Source organism: Giraffa tippelskirchi, chromosome 14, assembly GCF_054371585.1.
Source record: "Giraffa tippelskirchi isolate mGirTip1 chromosome 14, T2T-mGirTip1v1.2.pri, whole genome shotgun sequence".
Classification (NCBI taxonomy): domain Eukaryota; kingdom Metazoa; phylum Chordata; class Mammalia; order Artiodactyla; family Giraffidae; genus Giraffa; species Giraffa tippelskirchi.
The window spans coordinates 60,368,053-60,382,745 of record NC_137288.1 but is presented as its reverse complement, the minus strand read 5'-3'; the positions used below and the strand labels follow the sequence as shown (position 1 = coordinate 60,382,745).

Genomic DNA, 14,693 nt, shown 5'->3' with positions numbered 1-14,693 from the left:
AAATGACATTTGGTTGGTAAGTTGAGTCTGGGCTAGAAGGACTATAGCTTTGGGCTTCCCTGAGTGAAAAAAACCCTCATAGCCAGGCATGTCCTTTTCAGGGACCTAGAAGCTGAGAGTGTCACAAGGGGTATTGGTTTCTGTTTGGTATCTGGCTTTTCAGCTTGGATGGCTGTTGGATCTGCCCACTGTAGTCTCTTTCTCTCACATCAGCACTATCATTTGAGGGTCCAAAGACTAGCCCTGAGACTACTATGAGCATTCCCAGTGAAAACAAAAGCCTGTGACTATGCTGTTCATATTCTCTTTTTCTTGACCTTTTTAAATTAATCTGATGAGAAGTGTGACCTATTATACTTTTTTTTATTTTAAAAACATTTTATTATAAAAAATTTCAAGTGTATACAAAGTAAACAGAATGGCTGTTATACTCTTGGGTCTCTTGATGTCTAACTGGGTTTGCGAATACCACTTAGGAAAGGGCAATACAGTACTAAAATAATATCTTCTTAGAGTACTTATAAATGTATCTCTTTCAAGTTCCAGGGTGGAGAATATCCTGCTTTTTCCAAGATTCATCCAGATCTTTGAATTATAGAACTATCCAATATGTCCTTTTTTAACTTCCATATTTCTAACCTGCATCACCCTAATTGTTTTAGTCTGCCCTATGGCAAACTCCTACCCTTTCTATCATAACTTTTACCTTTCTCTGGACCTCTCTGATTTCAGTTTCTTTCTTCTTTCCTTCCTGTCTTTTTTCTCTTTTATCCTTTCCTTCCTTCCATCCTTCCTCCCTCCCTCCCTCCCTCCCTCTCCCTGCTTTCCACTCTTGTTTTCTTCCTCTGGATAGTCACTTGAATTGTATAAAATATATGTCAGATAAACTATATCTGTGGTGTATTGGAAGGAAATGTTTTCTCTTTAATTACCAATACCTCTTTTCATAATAACGCATTTTTTTCTCTTTCTTTCTGCTAAAAGACTAACTCAAAATTTCTTTTTTCCTATGTTCGTAACTGTAATCAGTGATAGATGATCATGTTGTAACACATTGTTTGGATTATTTAGTGTTAAATGTTTAAACCACATCAAAAACCATTTGTTCCTTTTCTTTTAATCATTAGCACTGCTAGCTTTATAGCATGCTTGAGTTTCAACTCAAACCAAGGCAGTTTGATTAAAAAAAATAAAAATAAAAAAACCCTTGTTTGTAATCATCTTGCCTGATTACTATCGCCATTCACTAAATGTTCCTCCAGTTTCTCATCGATTTGCCTATTCACTACCTGAAAAGGTCTGAAAACAAACCTGGAAATTTACTTTCTCCTTCTAACTTCCAATGATGTCAAATCAGTCTTTACTCCATGAGTAAAGTAACCAGCTATTAAAACTTTAAAAATAACCCTGAAGGACCAAATTTTTCTTGAAAGGACATACAAGAACCATGCAAAGGACTTAAACTGCATCCATTTGAAACTTAGTCTCCTTGGAAGAAGCAAAAAGCAGAGACAAGGTGAAGAAATAGAATAAATAGAAGGGCCCTCACTGTTTTTCTCACAGTATATAAGCAAGTAGAAATAAAAGCGGTGTGTTAAACTAGTTTTGTATCCTGCCCTTGTCACCAGAATGGACTGCTTACTGACACTGCAACTGTATTCAGTGAAAAATGCAACCTCAGGGTAAACATTTGGCTGTGTGCTGTTGTGCACTTCTTAAAACTAGATAATTATATGCCTAAACATTTTTTGAGTCTCTATTAAGTGCTGGGAATAAGACTTAAGTACCTTTACATATATTACCCCTTTATTCCTCTTAAACCAGTAAACTAGTTATTATTATCTCACTTTACAGATAAGGAAACCAACAGGCTGCGGGAAGGCTTCCTAAGTGATTTTTAACACAGATCTCCACCTGAGAATCATCATCTTAGGGAATTCCCTGGCCAGTGGTTGGGACTCAGCACTTTCACTGCCAGGTCCCAGGTTCAGTCCCGAGTTGGGGAATTAAGATTCTGCAAGCCACACAGCACAGCCAAAAAAAATAATAATAATAATAGAATCATCCTCTTAAATAATGATCACGTTTGCATAGAGCTTTATCACTGAGGGTTATTTGCATATGCCTATCTCGTTTGACCCCTAAATTATCCCCTGAAGGAGGCACAGCAAGGCTTCAGAGGTGAAATTGTTGGTTCAAGGTCACTTTAGCTAGTAAATCACTCAGCCTTTAATCCAGGTCTTCTCATTATAAACTCCACATTTTCAGCATTCACTTGGATAAACCTAAATAAGATTCCAAATGAGCAGATTTTCCAACAACTTTTTGTTGAATACTGTCATCCAAAATAGTGTTGGGCACACTGGAAATTCATTCAAAATCATTTTAAACTCTTTTTACATATTTTGAAAAGAATGCCATGATAAAGATATAAATAACATTTCCACTTTTTGCCTCTTTCAGCACTTTACCTTCTCCTGCCCTCGCCTAAATGCTCCTGAAATCTTGGCTTAAGCAAACCTTTGCTATTTCTTCTTTCATGGAGTTAACCTTGAAAAGTATTGGTAGAGGAGACTATGAATCTACTGTTATTTTTAGCTGACAGGGAGTTGAGAGTTGATATTTTTTATTAAGACATTAAGCAATAGTGAACGTCTGAGACAGGAGTGACTAACTTTGGAGTACTTTTAACTTCTGCAGAAGGAGCTATACATGTGCGTTTCTGGTAGCCAAATTATTATTAGCCACTGGCACATAGCCTCTGCATCTAACTCATAAGATGATATGATCTGGCTGAATTCAAGGAACAGGACAAAATAGAAATACCACACCAAACAGGTGAGGGCATGAAAGAAATGTCACGGCTAACTATAAGCAGAGGACAGAGACAGTGAACAACAATACCACAAAACTTTGTGGTATGGTAAAGGCAAGAACTGTTTTTGTCTTTGGACAAGTGTAAAATTTATACTAGATTTTCTATATTTCCAGACCTGGAAATATAGAAAACCTAGTTGCCTTAGCACATTCAGTTGCCTGTATAACAGTTCCACAAATGTTAACAAGGTTAAATGAGAATTCATTCTTTTCTTCCAAAAAAAAAAAAAAATCAAACACAAAATGAATCAACTTTTTCTTCAGCAGTCTTCCTTAGCTCTGTAAATGACATCAATATCTACGAGTTGCTATGTCAAAAAAAAAGAGGAATAATAAGTACTATTTGGAATAGGGTTGTGAAATTACAGATCTAAAGAGTGAAGTCAGAGAGGACCTCTCTGAGAAGGTACATTTGAGCTCAGACTTGAAAGAAGTAGAGAGCGAGTTGTACAGATACCTGGAATCAGTTAGGGGGAAGGTTGGGGGCATGTCTGTGTTTCCCTCTAGAACAAAAGGGAAACATGCTTACTGACCATTATAAGAGTTTGTGTTCCCTAAGCTCAGAGTTCTCTTCCTATAATATAACCCATTGCATTTGCAGGGGTCATCTGTTCTTGAAATCACCTTGTGCAGCCCCACTAACACCAATGGACAGATCATTCAGACAGAAAATCAGTAAGGAAACATTGGCCTTAGATGGCACTTTAGACCAAATGGACTTAATAGATTATATAGAGAGTATTTTTCCAAAAGCAGAAGAATATTCTTTTCTAGAGCACATTGTACAGTCTCTAGGATAGACAGCATGCTAGGTCACAAAACAACTCTAAGTAAATTTAAGAAAACTGAAACTATATCAAGCATCTTCTCCAACCAGAGTACTATGAGACTGCAAATCAACCAGAAGGGAAAAATTGCAATAAACACATGGAGGCTAAACAATATGCTGCTAAACAACCAAAGAGTCACTGAAGAAATCAAAGAGGAAATTTTTTTAAATCCTGGAAACAAATGAAAATGGAAGTGATCCCATGATCTATGATCCAAGATCTATGGGATACAGCAAAAACAATTCTAAGAGGGTGGTTTCTAACAATACAAGCCTATTTCAGGAAACAGGAAAAATCTCAAATAAGCAACTGAAATAGAGACTGAAAAAAAATGGAAAAGATTAGTGGAACTGAGAGTTGATTCATTGAAAAGATAAACAAAATTGGTGAACCTTTACCCAGATTCAGCCAGAAAAAAAGAGGGCCCATATCAGTAAAATCAGAAACAGAAAAGAAGTTTTCACAGAAATACAAAGGATCATAAGAGATTGCTGTAAACAAACTGTATGCCAATAAAATGTGCAACTTAGAAATGGACAAATTCCTAGAAATGCATACTCTCCAAAAACTGAACCATGAAGAAATAGAAAATATGAACAGACCAGTTACAAGTAATGAAATTGAATCAGTGATGTTAAAACCCTCAACAAGCAAAAATCCAAACCAAATTATTTCATGGGTGAATTCTACCAAACATTTAGAGAAGAATTAATATCTGTCTTTCTCAAACTATTTCAAAAATTGCAGAGTAAGCACTTCTGAACTCACTCTGTGAGGCAGCATCACCCTGATACCAAAACCAGACAAAAACATCACAAAAAAAGAAAATTACAGGCCAACATCACTGATGAACATAGATGCAAAAATCGTCAACAAAATATTACCAAGCTGAATACAACAATACATTAAAAGGGTCATGTACCATGATCACATGGGGTTTATCCCAGGGATGCAAGGATAGTTCAAAATCTGCAAATCAACGTGATATGTAACTTTAAAAATAAATTGAAGAATAAAAATAATATGATTATCTCAATAGATGCCGAAAACTCTTGACAAATTCACCATTCACTTATGATTAAAAACTCTCCACACGATAGGTATGGAGGGAACATACCTCACATAGTAAAGGCAGTATATGACAGGTCCATACCTGATATTTATAGATCAGGAAACTCAGGTATGGAGATGTTAAATAACTTGCCTTAGTTTATAAGGAAAGCTGGGATTTAAACCCAAGCTATCTGACACCTGATAAGTGCTCCAAACCACTCCACAGTTCTACATCTGGAAGAAGTTGAGTGTCACATTGTTAGTAAGGATCACAGGCAGGACCCAAACGAGGCCTCTGACCTTTGAGAGGTTTGTAGTGTACACTACCATGATGTCTAAATCCATTTCATTGTACATGTTTGATCTGTGTCTGGTCCCCCAGTTACATTGCATCTTTGTCTTTTTTTACACACTGCATCTTTCTTAAAGACACAAAATATCATCTATTTCCTTATAAATTCTCTGAATATTTCTTCCACTGAATATGTTGTCAAGGGTATCATCAGTGTATTGATTAAAACACAAAAATTTGAGGTACAACCAAAAATCAAAAAATATTTTCACTGCATTTACTTATTTTACACATACAAAATGTCCATTTAAAAATAAAAAGACAATTATGATTTATAAAAATCAATTTCAGTACCTGCTGTGACTAAGCTCTGTGAACGAAATTTTATCCCAGAATTCCCCTAAAGAGCTTAAAATCTGACTTGGAAAAAACAAGAGCCATAGGCACATGTTGAAAACCAACCTGTCATGGACAAAATAAGCAACTTGCAAAGGAGCTGGTGCCAGCAAACTGCCTGAGATAAAGAGACAATTTATTTGGAATCAACAGCAGTGTAGCCAGGCATTGGCTGCCTTTGTTTTCACTCACTGCCACCGTCTTTCAAGGCACAAGCTTGTTAAGGTGCTGGCTCTAGCTGGGTCTCTGCTTTCCAGAATAAATCCGTTTCAGTGGCGTTTATGTCATATCATGCACCTTCCCCACTAGAATGGTTAGGAGAAAACTTACTGTGCATTTGAACAATTAATATTTAGGAGAGTAATCCTGAAAGAAAATTTAGAAAAAAATTTGGAAATAATTCTTAGTAACTTAAAATATCTTACCTATAAAATAGAAAGCATATAAATGGAAATACTCAACTTTTTAAACAACATAAATTTTTATGTTTTGCAGGCATCTCTATAAACACTTGTGTATAGTGTATAGTATAGCTCTCAAATAAAAGTGACCCATGGCCATCTTGATTTATTAACATTGTGGTTTGTAAGTGATTTCCTAAGAAATGATGACATTCTTTTAGTTTTTAATGACAAGTGTTGGAGACAGTGTTATTTCCAGAATGTTACTATCTTAGCATCTTGCTACATGGTTCAGGCTGTGCTGTGACATGAAACCAAAAAAAAAAAAAAATTATAGCTTGCTGTTGATTTTCCCTGGTGATTAGAGATAAGAGTATTGTGGATAAATTAAATTGATAAATAATCCCCAAAACATCATTTTAGCCATTAGTTTCAAATTCCTTTCTTCCTAAGACTTGTTTTTACAGTTACTGTTAAGCCTCAATATTAACAGATTTTAAGCTCTGGCTTTCTCTTCCTGCCTTCTGATGAGTGCTTCTCTCTAAATGAAATATAAATGCAAGGTGGGGTAACACAAGAAAGTGCAGAATTGAAGAACCTACTTAATTCACAGAATGGGTAATCAACCCTGAATATTCAGGGGATTGGCTCTGATTCAGCCATCAAACCCTTTATAGAGAGGACTGATTTAGGAGAGCGGGTGAATTAAAAGCCAGGTCACTCTAAGAAATGAAACAATGATCGTTTGACTACCATGTGAGAAAGGCATCTACTGAAAATATATCTCATGTATCTACTTGTTTAAAAAAATAACACTTTGCATTTCAGGTGATCACCTTCTTTAGCTCAAGGTTGCTACAAGCTGGAGCTGAGCTGTCCGTGGAACGAGTCCTGGAAATCATCAAACAAGGGGTTGTCGCGCTGCCCAAGGACAGGCTGAAGGTAAGACTGGGAGAAGAAACATACTGTTGTATCTGTTGATGTAAATGTTACTGTCTGAGTAGGCTCTATTCAGAATCATACTGCTTACCCAGCACTGGTGCTGGGAAGAGCTCTCTAAATATTGCCTACTCTCCTCTACACTGACACGCAGAGAGGTCGCAAAAGGACTGTCTTCACCACTGCATGCATATCCTATGACTAACCACTGCATAATACTATGAGTAATTCAAATACTATGAATAAAGGAGCACCTTATTTTTTAACCCACTGAAATAAATTCAGTCTTGTGTGTATCATCAAGGGTTGATCGATAGGTGGTATGGTGGTGACAGTGATGATGATCTGTTAGCTGCAGCAGTAGCTAGTACTTACATAGTGTTTACTGAGTGCTTTTGGAGGGTCTAAGTGTCTTATATATTAACTGATCAATCCTCACAACAGCCCTTTAAGGGTAAGTAGTGGCAATGGCACCCCACTCCAGTACTCTTGCCTGGAAAATCCCATGGACGGAGGAGCCTGGTAGGCTGCAGTCCATGGGGTCGCTAAGAGTCACGACTGAGCGACTTCACTTTCACTTTTCCCTTTCATGCACTGGAGAAGGAAATGGCAACCCACTCCAGTGTTCTTGCTCGGAGAATCCCAGGGACGGTGGAGCCTGATGGGCTGCCGTCTATGGGGTCGCACAGAGTCGGACACGACTGAAGTGACTTGGCAGCAGTGTTATCATCCTAATTTTCAGATGAGGAATCTGGTACAAAGATAGGTTAAGTAATTTACCCCAAGTCACACAGTTAGGGAATTAACGAACTAGGAGATCCATACCCCGGCCTTCGGCTCCCAAGTCCGTACTCATAATCACCACATTATTTACTACGTACCTGGGTGTAGCTACAGAAAGAAGAGTATTTTGTGGAAGAGGTAGGGGAAATACAGTGTTTAGAGGAAAAATTTAAACCTGTGCACTAAATGTGTTCCTGAGGCAATCTCATTATATAAAACTCATACTTCAAGACTAATTTTCCCACAGGAAAAGATGTAAAGGGGATATTTGGGGAGAAATGCATGAGTGTATGACATTGTCGCCTATTTTTACCTTAATACTACTTTTAATTTTTTCTTTCATTACCTCCCTTTTTTTTTTTTTATAGTGCTCATTCCTAAATGAACAACACACAGGGTATCATAGTGAATGTTTGGCCTTCTTCATAGTGTTTTATCACAACTGACTTCTTTCCAAAGTTACTGTATGGGGGTTGTGCTTTGCAGCACTATCACTGGAACTGCTGCTTAATGAGCATTGTAGGATATGAAAATATTTTCAGTTATAATAACAGAGTTTGTCAAGCAACAGTGCATTAGTCATAATCACTTGCAGAAGTTCCACTGTATGCAGACAGCCTTGCGGTTCACACAGTGCTGAGCAGAGGGCGGGGGGTGGTCTGCTCCTCAACTAAAATGGCACCACCATGTGGCAACAACATAAAACCCGATCACAGTTCACCAGACCCTCCAGCTCTGACGACTCTCTTTTCCTGACAAGTATGTAAGTGTAGAGAATTCATATTATTTCCTCTCTTACCTAAAGTAAGATATCTGAGGTCTTTCAGGTTTTTTCTCACCTTTTTGAATTTATTTGAACTATGCCATGTTACAGGGCATGATGGTTAGAGTGGCAACTTACAGGAAGTGATGGATCGTAGTGTTTAGGAAAGTCAACAGAGAGGTGTAACAATCAAGAGACTGTAAGGATAATGCAGAGGAGTAGAGGGAGGGGGGATTTGAATGAGATCAAAGAACCAGTAAAGTAGAAGTGATGGAAATTGTGATTAGAGAACAGTATATTTAGACTGAAGGTGTTCTCAAGGAGCAGATCTCCATGACAACATGGTCTGGATTCAGCCATGAGCGGGGGACTGAAATGATATTGATGTGAACTGAAGTCAGTGTGATTGAGCCAGTTAATGGATTGGAAGTCAACCATGGGCCATATACGTGGGCATCATAGTCAACCCAGGATAAGCCATGAGGGGAAAGAAAGACTGAGCCAGACACTACAGTAAATGGGAGAGCGGCCTAGGAATAAGCATGCAGCAGGTAAAAGGAAGAGAAGAAGTTGATATTGGCCTCATATTAACAGAGCTTTGTACTTAAGGGTAGAGGAATAACAGCCAAGGAACAGCAGTGAAAACAAGACACCAGCTGCACCTCTTGGCCCTGAAGACTGGGGAGTGTGAAGAACCATCAGCTTCTACTTCCAAAGGCTCCAGGGGTTTGGGAGTCCTGAGGGGCGAACCAGATTCTTGTTGAAGAAGTGAGGAGGAGAGACAGAAGATCCAATGCAGGGACTGAGAATGTCGCGGGACATAATAAGCGTGAAGTCGGGGTTTGAAAAGGCAGCATGGGGCACGGGAGGCAGAGAAGTAACAAGAGGTTGGATCATGGGAGAGAAAGCCCAGAGCAGAATGGGAATGAGAGTTCAGGAGAAGTGGGCGGTGACCAGTGATGAGGACGTGTGACATTAGGTTAAAGCTTGCCACAGGTTCCATCAACCCTGAATAAGCCTTTATCAAGCATCTGCTCTCTGACAGCTGTCGCTCTTAAGTGCCTGGGCGCAGAGTGAGCAAAGATCCCTGCCCTTTCAGGGCTTGTAGTTTAGCAGGCGGAAACAGACAACAAATAATCAGCATGATGTAATAAATAACAAAATGATCTAGAGTGGTAGATGCTCTGGAAAATAAATGATCAAGCAAACTTAAGAGGGTTTGGAAGTGTCAGTGAGGATGTGGTGGGAGAAAGTTGTAGAATTAACGGAGAATGGTGTGGCCAACCTTTAACCAAAAAAAAGAAGGTGAGCAAATTAGATGTGCTGGTTCAGAGTCCTAAGCAGTGCCTGAAAAGGCCCAAAGCCAGGAGGATGCCAAGCATGTTGAAGAAATAATGAGAAGAACAAAGCAGCTAGAACTGTGTGAACAAGGGGAGAGGAGCAGGAGGTAAGCAGAGATGATAAGGGGTGGGGCAGGGCAGTGAAATGGGGAGCCAGAGCAAGATTTTGAGAAGAAAAGAGGCATGGTGGGGTTTTGATTCTAGTAGGATCACTCTGGTTGATGTGTTGAGAGTAGATTGTAGTGTGACTGTGAGAGCAGAGAGATCAGTTAAATTATTGCTTGACTTGGACCATGGTGGAAAGGTGGAAGTGCTAACAGTTTGTCCAAGTAATTGTCTGGTTGGCAGAGGAGTGCACTTAGGCCTTTTAGGAGATAGTTGTAGTCTGCGTCAGACTTGCCAGGTGGTGCTAGTGGTAAAGAATCCACCTGCCAATGCAGGAGACCCAAGAGACATGGGTTCAATCCCTGGGTTGGGAAGATCCCCTGGAATAGGAAATGGCAATCCACTCCAATATTCTTGCCTGGAAAATTCCATGGACAGAGGAACCTGACAGGCTTCAGTCCATGGGGTCACAATGAGTCAAACACAACTGAGCATTATCTGTATTATTTACAAAAGCTCCAGGGAATGGTGGCTGAACATAGGTTCTGATGGACTGGTTGGAGAACTGATCTGCAAGTACTGGAAGACTTATTTATGGAGTGAATTTGGACTTGGACTAGGTGGTGTCAAGGACAATTTTCAGACTGGCTAGCTGCATCTTTCATAGATGCCTGGCTCCACTTTGCTAAATGTTGTGTGACTCAACAGTGTACGTAGGTCAATGTACGTATACGTAGCTAGTAGTATCTAGAGGCTGTCCGTACTAGAAAATTAAGAGCAAATCTTGGAGGCAACACCTTAAGACAATTTGGAAAACCTTCAGAGAATCACCAATACTGTGGAAGAACAGAGGGCATACTTACAGGAATTCACAGGATCCAAGCAGAAGAGACTTATTGTCTTCACGTACTGGAGGAATTGTTTATGAAAGCAGAGTTGGCCTTACTACGTTGATCTCAGGAACAGGATCAAGGAGGTAGATGCTTCTCTATTTCATTTACCCTGTCTTGTACCTTACCTTCTTCCTTGCTGGTAAGACCACACTGCGATTGTTAGGTTCCATCTGAGCATCTCATCAGTAAAATAAACTGTGTTCACAAGCATATGAAGTTATAGTAAAGACCCTGTTAAGTCACACGAGGTTAGGAGCAGAGAATATGTGACTCAGAAAAGAAAGGAAAATATAAGAACTGTGTTCAACTACTTTAAGGATTATACTCTAAAAGAGGAATTAAGCTTTTTATTTTATACCACAGGGCAATGAATGGGTAGTAACTGAACACAGACAGGTATTGGTTCCACCTAAGGAAATGTTTTCTGACGGGTCAAGTTCTTTAGTAATCCATATGGAGCTTCATGAAATAGTGAAGTGTTGTATTCACAACAAAGTCTGGATGGTAAATGTGAAGGTTGAGCCAGATGACAAAGGGGCTCAAATCTATAAGACAGGGGAAAGATGGAAAGAGTTCTTGTTGATAAAAAGTTGTACAGGATGATTCCAAAGATTTCAAGCAGTTTTTTTTAAATATATACTTATTTGTTTGGCTGAACCAAGTCTTAGTTGTGGCACACAAGATCTGTAGTGGCAGCATGTAGGATCTAGTTCCCTGACCAAGAATCAAACCCAGGCCCCTGTATTGGGAGTGCAGAGTCTTAGCCGTGGGACCACCAGGGAAGTCCCTCTTGTAATTCTTGTGCTGTGTGCCGTGCTTAGTCATTCAGTCGTGTCCGACTCTACGACCCCATAGACTGTAGCCTGCCAGGGTCCTCTGTCCATGAGGATTCTCCAGGCAAGGATACTGGAGTGAGTTGCCATGCCCTCCTCCAGGGGATCTTCCCAACCCAGGGATTAAACCCAGGTCTCCCACACTGCAGACGGATTCTTTACCATCTGAACCAACAATTCTTAAGAGTAAGAATTCTTGTAATTCTTATGAGTCTAGAATTCTGTCTTCTAAAATTCCATGAAGAATTTTTGTAGAGCAGTGCCCTAATAACATCCTTCAACTGTTCAGAGGTCAGGCTCTGTTGTGGCCGGATAAGGTCTGGAATCCTTAGGCTGGAATTATAGACCATCCACCATCTAGCCCAGCCTGCCCTTCCACGCCTTCGTCTCCCTGCTTACCACTACCCCAACCCCACCCGGTGCTCCAGCCAAGCAGAACTATCTCTGTGCCTTCTTCCTTCCTGCATTTTTGGATTTGCTTATACAACTTTCTTTTCCCGATATACCATTCTCCACCCCCTCCTCCTTTGCTTTTTGTTTATTCAAATTCTAAGCATTCACCGAAGCCCTTGATAAATCTAACAACTTCTATGAAGCCTTTCCTTTTATTTCTCAACTTATCTGTGCCTCCTCCTCTAAATACCCACTGTATTTTATATGTACATTTTTGGGAACTCCTCTCCTGTTCTACCTTTATGCAGTTATTTAAATATTTTCTCTCTCCCACTCACCTATTTCTTCCTTGAAAATAGGAACATCCTCTTGATGCTTACCTAGTTCAGTGTCTGGTACATAGTAGTTACTTAGTAAATGTAGTAAGTAGATAAATGAAAAGCTCACTTTATATATTCTAAAAAGGAAATGGGGACTTGTTATAGAACTCAAGAGTTCTGGAGTGAAATTTCCTATCTCCAGACCTGATTTTCCAATTTTTAATTTACCACCCTCTTTACAATTTTAATTCACTTAATTGTCTCTTCTTATATGTGTCAGGCAATGTTTTAAACTCTGGACATAACAGTGGGCAAAATAGACAAAAATCCCTACCTCGTAGAGCTTTATTTTTGTGTGTGTGTGAAGGAGATAGACAATAAATAATTTACAGGTCTGCAATATAGTGATTCACCATTTTTAAAGTTTATTCCATTTGTAATTATTATGGAATATTGGCTCTATTCCCTGTGTTGTACAACATATCCTTGTAGCTTACTTTGTAGTATTTGCTATCTTCAGTTCAGTTCATTCGCTCATTCATGTCAGACTCTTTGTGACCCCATGAACTGCAGCACGCCAGGCCTCCCTGTCTATCACCAACTCCCATAGTTTACTCAAACTCATGTCCATTGAGTCAGTGATGCCATCCAACCATCTCATCCTCTGTTGTCCCCTTCTCCTCCCGCCTTCAATCTCCCAGCATCAGGGTCTTTTCAAATGAGTCAGCTCTTCGAATCAGGTGGCCAAAGTATTGGAGTTTCAGCTTCAACATCAGTCCTTCCAATGAATACCCAGGACTAATCTCCCCTAGGATGGACTGGTTGGATTTCCTTGCAGTCCAAGGGACTCTGAAGAGTCTTCTCCAACACCACAGTTCAAAAGCATCAGTTCTTCAGTGCTCAGCTTTCTTTATGATCCAACTCTCACATCCATACATGCTGCTGCTGCTGCTGCTGCTAAGTTGCTTTAGTCGTGTCCGACTCTGTGCGACCCCATAGACGGCAGCCCACCAGGCTCCCCCATCCCTGGGATTTTCCAGGCAAGAACACTGGAGTGGGTTGCCATTTCCTTCTCCAATCCATACATGAGTACTGGAAAAACCATAGCCTTGACTAGACGGACCTTTGTTGGCAAAGTAATGTCTCTGCTTTTTAATATGCTGTCTAGGTTGGTCATAACTTTCCTTCCAAGAAGTAAGCGTCTTTTAATTTCGTGTTTGCAGTCACCATCTGCAGTGATTTTGGAGCCCCCCCAAAATAAAGTCTGCCACTGTTTCCAGTGTTTGCTATCTTAGGTAGTAGTAAATAAGAAAAATGGGGGCTCCTCTGGTGGCTCAGTGGTAAAGAATCCACCACCAATGCAGGAGACATGGGTTCAGTCCTTGGGTCGGGAAGATCTCCTGGAGAAGGAAATGGCAACCCATCCTAGTATTCTTGCCTGGGAAATCCCATGGACAGAGGAGCCTGGTGGGCGGGCCACAGTTTGTGAGGTCACAAAAAGAGTCAGACATGACTTAGCAACTAAACAACAACAAATAAGAAAATTAGAGGAGTGTAGACAATATTGGGGAGGAAGCAGTTTTATTAATAGATAGTAATAGGGTGTTGAGAAGAGAAGATATTTGAATCAGTGCCACCTTGATTGTCTTTTACATTTTATTTTAAAATAATTTTAGACTTAACAGATAAGTTGCAAAAGTAATAGAGACAGTTCATGTAAACCCTTCATCTAGGATCCTCTGATGTTAACAACACATATAACTACATATAACTATAGTACAGTTATCAAAACCAGAAAATTAATGTAAGTACAATACTGTTAACTAAATTACAAACCTCATTTGAATTATGGCAGTTTTTTTTTTCTCCCAGTGTTCTTATTTCTGTTTCAGAATTTTTTCAAGACCCACATCGTATTTAGTTCTTAAATCTCCTTAGTCTCCTCCAACCTGAGATTCTTCCTCAGTCTTTCCTTATCGTTCATGACCTTGATGCTATGGATGTTTGCTGGTCAGTTATTTTATAAGATGTCTCTCAGCTTGGGTTTTTCTTATGTCTCCTCATGATTATATTGAAGTTACACAAGCATTTGGCAAAAATACCACTAAAGTGCCATCGATCGTGTCCCTCTCATTTCATCATCTCGGGAGGTACCTGGTGTCAGCCTATCTCACTACTCTTGATGTTACACTTGATCAGTCAGTTACTGTGATATCTACCAGATTGCTCCAGTGAAAAGTCACTATTTCTGCTTTTGTTTTCAATTACTATCTTAGGAGTGAGACTGCTAACATCCTGTTTCTCCAGACACTTTTGCCTTGATTTTATCATTCATCAGTGGAGCATCCCTACGCAGTTATTACTGTGGTGTTTGCTGCTGCTGCTGCTGCTAAGTCGCTTCAGTTGTGTCCGACTCTGTGCGACCCCAGAGACAGCAGCCCACTAGGCTCCGCCGTCCTCGGGATTCTCCAGGCA

At 39.7% G+C, this 14,693-nt stretch overlaps 1 protein-coding gene and 1 long non-coding RNA gene across 19 annotated transcripts in view; both read left to right on the top strand.

Annotated features, from left to right (window-relative positions):
• DYM (dymeclin) overlaps positions 1-14,693 on the top strand; it is a 384,258-nt gene that overhangs the window by 312,113 nt on the left and 57,452 nt on the right. For 15 of the 18 annotated variants that reach the window (XM_081561989.1, XM_081561982.1, XM_081561983.1 and 12 more), the window contains one exon: positions 6,678-6,791. The exons of 2 other annotated variants lie outside the window; for them this stretch is intronic. In XM_081561989.1, the coding sequence (XP_081418115.1) occupies positions 6,678-6,791 (114 nt within the window). Of the gene's footprint in view, positions 1-6,677; positions 7,250-14,693 lie in introns of all 18 variants that reach the window. One more of the 18 variants, XR_014074652.1, reaches the window with a different exon arrangement.
• LOC145534475 (uncharacterized) lies at positions 8,199-9,542 on the top strand. Its single transcript, XR_014074654.1, has 2 exons — positions 8,199-8,334; positions 8,944-9,542. It is a non-coding gene; the product is annotated as an uncharacterized LOC145534475 (long non-coding RNA).